Source organism: Montipora capricornis, chromosome 3 (genome assembly GCF_036669925.1).
Source record: "Montipora capricornis isolate CH-2021 chromosome 3, ASM3666992v2, whole genome shotgun sequence".
Lineage (NCBI taxonomy): Eukaryota > Metazoa > Cnidaria > Anthozoa > Scleractinia > Acroporidae > Montipora > Montipora capricornis.
The window spans coordinates 73,704,281-73,715,970 of NC_090885.1; the positions used below are offsets into that span (position 1 = coordinate 73,704,281).

The window sequence follows — 11,690 nt, forward strand, 5'->3', positions numbered from 1 at the left end:
GTCTTGTAGTGAGTGTTAATAAAGTTTTGAACTTGTTTTCCTGTCATTAGGGCTCCTATACCTTTCGAGCCCTCTTATGCAATTTTTTTTAGTCAAGACTCTCAGACAAAATCGACTACACAGCTTAACATGAGAGAAAATTAGGTCATATTGTACCTGTCAGGATCTTTTTCCGCAGCGTCGACCAAATCCAGGAACACTTCATATGTTGGCGCGTGACCATTCTTTTTCATCACCTGTAGCATTTCACCAGCTCTATAAGTGAAAAATGACAATGTATTGTGGATTGAGTTTGTCAGTTCTCTGCCCTCCTCCAAGAGGTTTCTCTTCTCTCAAGGAAATGTTTGCACAGCTTGACATTGGCAGCCTTGGGTGCTGGTGACCAAATCTAAACATTCAGGGACCACCATGTCCCAACATTTTTTCCTGGAAATGTTGGCTTGTGATTTGTGTGATTTTTACGTCTAACCGTTGTGCTGTATTTGACAGGCCCGAGTACAAATACTCAGTGATACTACACACCAAAACGTCTAATAAGTTATTTATTATCCAACGTTTTTGCACTGTTTTTAGCAAACGAATTGTAAACAACTGAGAACATGCAACAGATTTGTTGGGTGCAGGGCAACGTCAGCAACCGAACTAGTCAAACCGGTTCTCTACTGTACAATAACCAAGCGTACGAATAACTAACTGTAGAATATTGTGGAATATTTGTACTTATTTCGAGCATAATTTGTAAAATAACTAATAGTTGGACAATAAATCAAATTATTAGTAAAAATAAAGGAGGTAAAGCCTAATGGGGAATTAAAGAACGGCTGTAAACCACTAAAAACCTCAGAGAAGAAGTGTAAAAGGAAGAATTCATAGAACAGCCAGGACACATGTAATGGTTGCATTTTCAAAAAACCAGAATCCTCAAATGACTCATCTAAAGAATGCTTCAAAATTTGTAGAAATTCGTTTTATCGATAAAAAATTACTAGATAAGACACCTTATGTATTGTCCAGAGTGACATAAAGCTTTTATGAGAGTTTCATAACTGTGCCGATTGTGACATGGAACCATTCCACCAATCATATCAAATGCCTTACAAGCCACCTGCAAATAAAAAAATGCTAACACTGTAGGAAACAATGATAGTCTCCGTAACACAACTTAGTCAAGGGCTAGATGCCTCCATATGTAAAAACAAAAACAAAAAAAAAACAAGCAGAAGATTAATAAGATTCTCTTTTACCTGAGAAGCCACAGCAGGTTCTTCTTTGAGCCTGCTGCACAAATAAAGAACACGCTGAAGAATGTGCAACTCAGGAGGACAATTCATTCTATGAAGTCTCTCAATCAACTGCCACGCAGCACCTTGAAACAAAGAAAGTATCATCATTTAATATTATTGATAATACAAAACAACTTCACTGATGTACAGACGTTCAGTAACAATAATTGTTACTTGTCCACCCTAGCACTGTTTATCATTGATGAAAAAGTAAATAATGTGGGATTTCTTTTGAATTTACTGGTTGAAAGTGTAACAGAAATGGCACCATTAATTTTATCCTAGTGTGTAAAGCAAAATGTTTTGTGGTAAAAGTAAAATTAATACATCAACACATTTGCACTAGAGTACAAAATAATCCACACAAGTTTTGTGGTCTGCTTATCTTTTTGATGGTGTACACCTTTAAATCAATCCTGACACAATCACAAAATTGTGTTTTCTGCATTATTTTATTAACTAATTTTGCTACAAGCACCATATTAACACTTGCCCAATTTCTCATCCTTTAACAGTGCAATGACCACATTGTAAGAAACTCCAGGGGTATCTTCTAAAAGAAGGAAAAGATTACATACAAATCAATTTTACATTTGACACTGCAGTAAATGATTAACCCATTCAGACATGAATCTAAACTCTCATAACAAAGAAAATAGAAAATAAGAGGTTTCAAGAGAGGAAAACACCTGATCACACTTGTACATCAACATACATATTTTGCTATCTTTAAAATTAAAGACACAGTATATAAGAAAAAAGACCTTTCTGATGATGTGATGCCAGCACTTGTTCCACCATTTCTCTACCTTTTAACTTCTCCTGGCTGCAAGATACAGGGTGTAGAAACATGGTTACGAATATCAACATAACAGTGCACCTTTTGGTCACTAACATACCCACATTATAACTGAACCAGCATTCCTGGTCACTACACCAAGGAAGAGACAAACTTAGGGAACATGACTTAAGGACGTTCGCACCCAAACTGTTCCCACGTACAATTTTTTTTTAAAACTTGCCACGCAGAAAGGTAACGACCTACTTTTGTAAAAAAGGCAAAAGAAATGGGTGGTCACTGTGCTCGTTTTTGAGATCACAAGGTGCACTTTTAGAAGGCTGTGTTACTTTAAGACGATCTTAGCTTACAACTGTCAGCAATAAAAAATGCTACATTGGTGAAATTTAGATCAGGTTAAACATCCTCAATTCAACATACCGGTAACTAACATAACTAAATTAATCTTTGCAGCTGATGTCTTTTTCTGAGGTGAAATAGACCTTGAAAAACAATACATGTATACAAGTCTAAGAAAAAAAACTTCGGCCGCACAAGAGCATAGGCGAAATATTTGTAACTTCTCACACACAGATTTTTTTTGTTTTTTGTTAACCAGAAAATGAAGTGATCTACGGAAAATAGGGGTCACTGAGCATTCAAGAGAGTAAAATTGCTGCGAAGTTCTCAAAGCGATGGTATATTCGCACTGTCACGTCATTGCGAGACATTTCCGAGAAGACCTGGGTCTACAGCTATCCCATGATGCCACAGAGTTTCACGTTCCATTCTTGAGGAAAATGTTTGCGCCTTTAGCATCGTGTTTACCTTCGTGGTCTGCGGTGCATGACGTGTGCGTGACATGTGCGCAGTAGCAATGGGCGCGAACGTCCTTTAGTCATTGTTCTTAGGTGTTTGATTTTTATCAATTCTTCCTTAGATTTGTTGGGTTTTGAAGTGCAACCCCAGGGCTTGAAATTAACTTTTTTTCCATGCGATGTTTTCAAGATCATAATTTACGTCCCTGGGTAAGGGGCTTTGTTTATGTTTTTAGCAATATCTTTTTTTCCTTCCGATAATTTTTTTTGTTTTAAAGGGTATAATTTGTACACCAAAACTATGAAATAAGAAATATAGGTCAGTCACCGTGCTTGTTTGAGAGTAAACCACCATCGTACCTGTCTACCTCAATTATCGTAGATCGAAACAACAAAATTCACCATGTTTTCGGAATGTGCACGCTTATTTGCAAAGAATTATGGTCATTCACATTGTTTTGTTTTCATTCATTGTTTTGAGAACTGTTTCAACGTGTATGATCGACTTGCGCCATATTTACAATGTTACAAATTTGACCAACTTGAAAATATTGACACACCGTATGCGCAGTACAGGATGCGCAGTGCAATACTAAGGAATCACCTGAACACAGGAATGTGACGATCTGGTCTGATTTAACCCTTTCCCTCCTGGGAGTGAGATTCGTCTAGCATCAGACAATTTTACTTGTCAATGGGGTTGGGGGGCTTGTGTGTGAATCAGTTACAGTACCGTTAACAACCACAGATAAGCCACACCTTTTCCCCCAAAAATCATCACTAGAAATCAAGGGTGCAGATTATCTGTGGGAACATTTGAAAAAGGCTGCTTCTGGTGTCCAGTTTTCCATCTGATCTAATGCCTGGTTACTAAGCTACAAACTTTTGTAATGCAAAAATCTATGCAAAAACTGTGTTGAATGAAGAAATTCCTGTCGACAAATACCAGAAAAAGATCAATCATACATGTATGTCAAAGTTGGAAGAAATGATGTTCATTATATTAATTAATTAAAGTGCTAAATGTGTGGGTAAGACAAGTATAGTATTTTCCGTTTCAAGTTAATAGGGAGTTTACATCCAACAAACAGTGGACAAAGAAGACTTCTTAAGACTCAACCTTGGATTTCTTTTGATTACTTTCAAAAAACTTTTTTCCCAAGATATGAGCTGGTAAATTCTGGGTGCAGCTTATCTGTGGGAGTATACAGTAATCTAACCACTTTCTTTTCTGATACATGTAGTTGGGTGTAACCTATAAGACAAGTTGCATACAAACCTTTTCTGCTCAGTCCTTTGAAATCTCTGGTGCTGCAAATAATAATAATGACGAGTCAAAAAAGAGAGCTGCTAAAAGATTAAGAAAGGAAAAGTAAGTTTACAGTACCTCTTCAAGTTCAGCTCTTGACAGGTGCCAGCATTGACAATGGCTATCCACACATTTCCCAAATTTTAACTGCTGAGGACACAAAGGTTTAGGGTATGCTCGCTGTGCTCTTGTATTATTAGGCTGGGGCAGGCCTTCTGGGCTTGTCCCAATAACTAGCTTGCTTCCGTGAACCTCTTCCTCATTTTCAAATGTACTTTTCCTCTTGTTTGGTGACGTAGGATGACTGATTAGCATGCTGTTTGGATTAATTTGAGAGCCAGGCTGCTCCAGTCTCCTATGTGTGGCCAGTGATGAATGGACAACATCTGATTCTGAGATTTCCTGCACTGGTACAGCTTCCACAGAACTTCCTTGGAAAACTATATTCAAATTTCCTTGCTCTACGTTTTGCTTGGTGCCACTTATGGACTGCTGCAGCCACTTTGGCCGGGTATCATTTTGTGGCCTATTCTGCTGGGAAGGTAATGATGTTATTGTTTGTGCCTTACTTTTAGAAAAACCCAACCGGTCTGGTTTTCTGGTATTCTTGGTTCCTTGCATGTGGCTCTGCTGTCTTTTTGTTGCTTGATTGTGCTGCTTTACCCACTTATCATGTGGCAAACATGGAAGAGAAGGCTGCCTTAAGCTTTCTTCAAACCTGGTTACCGTTTCACCAGGAACTGGGGGAGGATTAGTTAACAAATTAACAGTTTCCTGAATATTTTTCTTAATTGCCATATCTAACATTGTCATGTTGGCTATAACACCTACTGGCACAGTTGATGCACCGGGAGTTGGCAAAAGACCATCACCAGTACCTAACGTGGGCAGTAAATCACCAAACTGTGAAGCAATGTTTGGTCTGCTTCCTTTCCTTTGGTCATGCCTTGAAGGGTGTGCACCTCTTCTTGGAATATCATTTTTGATGTGCATTACATCATTTCTTCTTCCATCAGGCAGTCTCCTATTTCTAGATTTATCCCTATCATTTTGATTAGTGCGCCATGTCCTGCAAGAAGGATTTCTTGGATTTTTTTCTCTGCTATCTGACCTTCTATGTTCAACATTGGTTTTGTCTTCAACACTTTGTGTTTCTTTGCTTTCACTTGTTACTTTTTCTTCTTTAAGATCTGGTTCACCAGCAGTTCTCATGCCTGTCTTGGAAGGGATTTCAGGAATATGTTTCTGCTTCTCACCTAATTTGGATCTCAGATCTCTGAGCTCACTCCCAGATCGCCTTCCCAATGATCTAAAAAATAAAATGGGGAGTTTTACCCTTTCAATCCTAAGAATGATAATAGGAGCACTCATTCACAAGGAGTTGGGCCCACAGTTCCCTGCATTATGGTCTGTTCTATTCTCTCCAGCAAAAAATGGCCAGCCTGGTGATGTCTCATAAGGCATAATTATGGTGTATAAGGTAATCTTAGCCAGAACAGACAAAAGTGTGTACAGTTGTATGTGAAGATATATGTTGGTGTCACCAATATAAAAGTCCCTCTTACTTCAATATGTGACCTTTCACGCAAAAAATGTAAACTAACGGTTTTGTGTTAAACGGCCAAAGCCATTGGGAAGCCGTTGACAACCTGTTGAAAGCTTTCACAAAACTTTAAGGGTGTTGGAGAAGCTGTTGTACTTTTTCCTTGCCCATTGGAGGTGTTGAAAAAGGCCCTTAGAAGCATTGGGAAAAGCTGTCAGAATAATTCCTTTTATCTGTTGGAAATGTTCAAAAAAGAGTTGATCTAAGAGGGAAGAAAAAGTTGTGAATTTTCCATCTGTAAGCCAATGTTTCAAAAGCAGGCAAGACGGCTTTGTCCACTCATTGCATCTTTTCTTTAGTTTGATTGCTACAGTACAGCCCAAAAATAATGCACGCGCAAGAAGTGACGCAAGAAGTTCTTGCGGCGCAAGAACACGCAAGCGGTCAAAAGAAGTTAAATTGCGGTTTATCCGCAAGAACATTCAAAGCGCAAGAAGATAGAAAGCTTGCCGCAAGAAGTTACGAACTTAACCGCAAGACGCAAAAAGCACAAGAAGTTAGCGGGTTCAACCGCAAGAGTAGTCCGTGTTGCTTGTCTGAGGTGATTACGGATTATGTTTTCCAAAACATAAATTGCTTTCAAAAGGAAGGGATATAATGGTATGTTTCCTCCTATTGGGAAACATTCGATGGCCATGAGATCAGAACTCGATGTTTGGTTATCCCAATTTATCGCAGGCCGTATTTTACGCACTCGCTTAAAAGACCGGTGAACGTGAATGTTTCAAAGCAGTAACTAATTTCTGCACTTTCAGAAAAAAAAAACCTTCAATCACGCCATTAACTACCAACAAGCAGGCTCGCAAGCATAACAAACCACGTCTAAAGAATGAACATTTGAATGTTTTAAATCGAACGCGAACGCCATTTGCATATGATGCCGGGAAGATGACAGCGTTATGTGCAAGCAAATGTCGTGTGATATCTTCATCGGCAACAGAAAACTCGTGGTATCATAACAATGCTTATACTAAATAACAAACAAAAGCTTCTGCATTTATAACTCCTTTCAGAAACACTTATCAAGGGAACTACATTGTAGAATGTCACCTGCGAGATCGAAAGCGAGGAGAGTGAATGTTTCAAAATGTGAAATGCACATAAATGCAAAGATTCAATAAGGCCGCTTTGAAATTTGCTTGTTTCATTCCTGTTTGATATCATTATTTTTCAAAGAGAATGCACATCACCAGGAAAAGACGAGCAATAACAATAATTGTGTTCCTGCAATTTGCATAACAACCATTACGCTGAAAACAAGTTGGTCACGCTTTTGTCACGTAATTCGCCGTGGCGTACTTGTTTTTCTTTTGGCTTTGTTGAAATGGATACAGAAGACGTCAAAACAAAACAAGTTTCCCATCAAATTGCCCTAGAGAATCTGCCTCTGTGGGAATCCAGGGCACATCAAACTTGATTCATGCTTATATTTTTTTTTTCTCAGTGAACGCAAACAATCACATTTCTGGTTTTAGGTGACGATCGTGAAATAAAGCCACGTGCTCGGGAGCAGACAACAATGAAAATGGCGAGCTTCAAAAATTCAGTCTTGTGAGTCTGCTTTCACTGCATTTTCCTTGAGATATTTAAACAGGAATGCAGAGGAAATTTCAAAGATTCCGACAGGAATCAATTCTAGCTTCACATTTATGTGAATTTCACAACAATGAATTCCTCTACATTCGCGGCGACAGTCCTACAAACGGTTTGCGTGGAAAGCCATTCTCATCACTACAGTGTACCTTGATAAACATTTCTTTGACTGGCATTTTTGGGTAGCAAAAGGGTTTCGTCTGATGTTTATTCTGATTGCTATCATGCGACTAGTCTTTGTGCAAACTTAGTAAAAAATCAACATCATTGTGACGTTTGTTACACATGATACGTATAACTCCCGAGATTCGACCGTGCATTGCCCTGAAAAATTTCGTCTTGTTGGAGTTTTGTATATCACCTTCTTTCTGAAATGTTGCCGCAAAGAAGTTCTTGCGGTCAGGATTTTTTAACAGAAAGAAGTTCTTGCGGTGTCAACTTCTAACCGCAAAGAAGTTCTTGCGGCTGGTAGGATTGTGGCGTAAGGAGCCGCAAGAAGCCGCAAGAAGTTACCGGCTTGCGGACGCAAAAAGAAGTTCTTGCGCGTGCATTATTTTTGGGCTGTACTGTAATAAAAAGTTATTGATGGAATCATGATACAACACCAATTTTTTCTATCAACTATAAACTCTGACCAATGTTCTGTGTGCATTTTACTAAGAAACACCCACATACAGTCGATGGTGGGTTAACCTTAATAAAAAGGGAACCATCAAACGTAATGTAATAATGTTGCTGAAAGTCAAAATCATCACTTTGTCAAAACAGATAAGTTGATTTGGTGAACTAGGATCTTCACAAACCATTGGGAAAAAATTGCAACCATTAGGATTTTTTGTGCACCCGTTGGAAGTGTTGAGAAAGGCATTGAAGGTGTTAGAAAATCTGTTAACTACTTGTTGATTTTTACCCATTTAATACAAAACCGTTAGTGTATGTTTTCGCATGAAAGGTCACATATTTTTAACCCTTCCCCACCTGAGTGAGACTTAAAGACTGCCAGACAATTTTACTTGCCAACTGGGGGCACTTTCTGGGTGGATACGTTAATCTGTGCACTGACCTTGAAACCTGCCTTTCATCGCTTCCTTGTGGTTCATCTTCATCATCAAACAGTGAATCATCAGGATGAATGGACAGTTTATCATCTCCTTCGTCACTAAGTGTAGATGTAGTATCAGTAAAGCCAGACAATCTATCGAAGTTGAATCCCCCATTCGTGTCTTGGTGACTGGAGAACCTTCGTTCCTCTTCATCATCACGTAGCAAGTAATCCTCATCGAGATCTTCGGATTCATCACTTCCTTCCTCGTCCTCATCGACATAATCAAAGTCTTGTTCTGGCAACTGGCTGTCCAGATCCATGGACACTTCAGGTGGTTCACATGAACTGCAAAGCAAAAACAGGTCAATAGTGACAACAACTGTGGTTGTTTAGCTGTTTCAGTTGGAATGTAAATGGTAAGCCTATTTTGGTCTTCCCAAACGGAAAATTTCCGGAGAAAACAGGATTTCTTGAAAGGTAGTCAGAAATTCTCAAACGGAATTTCCAAACTGAAAACGTCTTTACCATTTGCATACCCCCATGATTTTGCCTCCCTCCAGACTCTCTCTGTAACCTTAAACGGATTTTGTAAATGGTACACGCCGATCCCAACTAAATTTCCCATTTGGGAGTTTTAGCTTTCCATCTGAACAAACCTAGTACCAACCGGTTTCTGCTTGTAAATGGTCAACAACCTGTATCCTGGTGTGATCTTTGACCATAACTTAACTAACCAAGTCAAAACACCAGAGGCATTTAAAGGGTTCCAACCCAATTTCGTCGTTGGGTTCAGATTATTTTCACTGTCATGCAAGAAAAAATAAATTCAAAACCGTTTCATGAAAAAAGCCAATGTTGCAGGAGGCACATTCATAAACTACCTATCCAATTTTCAGGTCTGTGCAGTACATAATTTTGGAGTTATTTGTTGAAGCATTTCACGCAACTTTGTAGAATTTGAATGGAGCCACCATGTTGGTGTACCACCTTAGCACATCAGTATTAAAAAAACAGCTGGAGTTCACATTGCCATGAAAGCGTTTCGTTTTCACTCCCGAGAAAGTACATATGAGTATAAACACATCTTCTAATATTATACTTTGAAACCTTTAAAGTGCAGAGAATCATTACGAGAGACCAGAAGCACACAACCTTGAAGCGTGTAACTTGCAACTCTTTTCAGGGCTCGAAAGTTATAGCCTGAACAGGCAGCTACCTTCATGCTCAGAAACTGGCAGATTTCCGCCGGTTGCCAGCTTCTACTGAGAACCCCTTTTTATCAGAGGGGGCTTAATTGACAATTAATGTGAAACTTCTTTCCCCCCCCCCCCCACTATTGTGGACTGGTGGTGGTTGCCACCAGTGGGCTGAGTTTGTTTGGTTCTCAACATTGCCACAAAGGTTCCTTAATTAATGGATATCCAGTTTTCCTCGTCAATGGGGAACCCCTCGGGCCTGAAAGGGTTAAGCTAACAGCATCCAAAAACTATGTCCCCGTTTAACCCTTTCAGGCCCGATAGTGCCAAATGGCACTTATAGATTTTACTCTGTCTAACGCCAGACGATTTTACTCGTCAATGGGGAACCCCTCGGGCCTGAAAGGGTTAATCAAGAAACACAAACATACCTAGAAGGTGATGCAAGTGGCTGTGATTTGGCCTTCAAGAACTTGTAATTGGTGTTGGGCAGTGGTTTGATGGGCACTCTTAACTCTTTAAGTGGCAAATTGGCTTTTACACTGCATACACGTGCAGAGGATGTTGCCTCTGCATGTGTTGTAACAGCTGACGTGCGAACAACATCTGGCCCACTTCTTGTCATGGGTCTACTGGTATGACCTTGCAAAAAAATACCAAGACATATAATCAATAAAACTGCTTTGGAGCCTAGCCGCACATTTCCCTCGGCAGAAAATCGGCCTACCACGGGAATACCGAGGGAAAGTCGCGACAGGGTGACGCGGCAATGACGCAGTAAAGGGGTCAATACTTCCAGGCGGCACTGTACGCTTTCTTGTGGCAACTTTGGAGCCTGACTGTATTTTTACCCCAACAAAAAAAGTGTCCTGCTGCGCAACTACTGAGGGAAAGTCTCAAGGAGGTAACGCGGCAGTAACGTGGAAAAGGGGTCAATACTTCCAGGCAGTACCGTAGCACTATAATGTCATGACTTCAGAGATCACTCTTTCAAATCAACCTGTAGAATGTGAGAAATAAAGTGACCCCCCCACCCCGCGATGTTGATCTGCCCTTTTTGGTTGGGAAAAAAATAATGACCTTCCCCTGAATTTCTCTGGCCCACCCCCCTCTTTCAAATAGTGAATGCTCACTAGAGGATGCACAGTTGGGAATGTACCCAATGCTGATCACTTGTCAGTCTAGTGCAAAACACATTTTCCCCGCTACATATATAGCTTATAATTTGTGGCATGTGTCTGTTGAAATTATACTTTGATGAAAGGCATTCGTTTCGATCCAAACGAGAATTATATCATGACCTTAGTCCTTACAAAAAGAAAACTGCGAATGGAGAAAGCTACAGGTCAAAGCGAATTGATAAACGACAAATCTTCAAAACCCCAGATGAAATTATAATTCAAGCTTGTCAGAACCCAGCAGAGAAAATTTCAAGCAAATGGTGGCACAAAATATGAATAAGAACATAAGAACGCTTTGCGCAAAGTATTATCGTGTTTAAACTAACAAACTGCTTTACCCATAACTGAGGTGCCGCCATTTGGAATCTTAATTGTAGTTGCAGCATTAGCTTGAGTCGACGGAGATGTTGCTGTTGACTGTTTTTGGCGCTGTTCTTTTTCACGTTTTATTTCATCCAGCGACTTGACCGTTACCTTATTCAGCTCTTTAAATTCTAGGGTTAAAGAAAAATACGTTTAAAAGTCACTCAGTATACGCTTGAGGTAATTTATGAGCAATGTGAAAACTGTTACTTGCAAACCGAACCGCAGCGAAGTAGTAAACACCTTCCAGATACCTGTTTTATTTTGGTTCAATATGATCTTTCGTGGATGACTTGATACCACTGGAGGTTTCAGGCGAGACTCAGCACTCTCTTGATTGGGTACAGTTACCACTATGTCTTCCCGACCACAAAGTGAGCCTTTTTTTCCCCCACGTGAAGCACGATCAACCTTCATTTCTTCGTCAACATGGACGCAACCGACACCTAGTAGATCCCATGTGGCAGGGTCCTCGATGCGTAATTTGGCCACCAACCGAAAATTACCTTATTTGGATTGAA

At 39.8% G+C, this 11,690-nt stretch overlaps 1 protein-coding gene across 2 annotated transcripts in view; it reads right to left on the bottom strand.

Moving 5' to 3' along the window:
- LOC138044050 (uncharacterized) overlaps window positions 1–11,644 on the bottom strand; it is a 32,199-nt gene extending 20,555 nt beyond the window's left edge. Inside the window, exons 1-11 of one of the 2 annotated variants that reach the window (XM_068890652.1) lie at window positions 11,424–11,644; window positions 11,145–11,300; window positions 10,057–10,267; window positions 8,448–8,774; window positions 4,267–5,497; window positions 4,159–4,190; window positions 2,048–2,109; window positions 1,777–1,836; window positions 1,245–1,366; window positions 999–1,105; window positions 157–255 (exon numbers count right to left, since the gene is read on the bottom strand). In XM_068890652.1, the coding sequence (XP_068746753.1) occupies window positions 157–255; window positions 999–1,105; window positions 1,245–1,366; window positions 1,777–1,836; window positions 2,048–2,109; window positions 4,159–4,190; window positions 4,267–5,497; window positions 8,448–8,774; window positions 10,057–10,267; window positions 11,145–11,300; window positions 11,424–11,586 (2,570 nt within the window). In that variant the 5' untranslated portion in view covers window positions 11,587–11,644. The remainder of the gene's footprint in view (window positions 1–156; window positions 256–998; window positions 1,106–1,244; window positions 1,367–1,776; window positions 1,837–2,047; window positions 2,110–4,158; window positions 4,191–4,266; window positions 5,498–8,447; window positions 8,775–10,056; window positions 10,268–11,144; window positions 11,301–11,423) is intronic. The other variant, XM_068890653.1, reaches the window with a different exon arrangement.
- Between the last annotated feature and the right edge of the window lie 46 nt (window positions 11,645–11,690).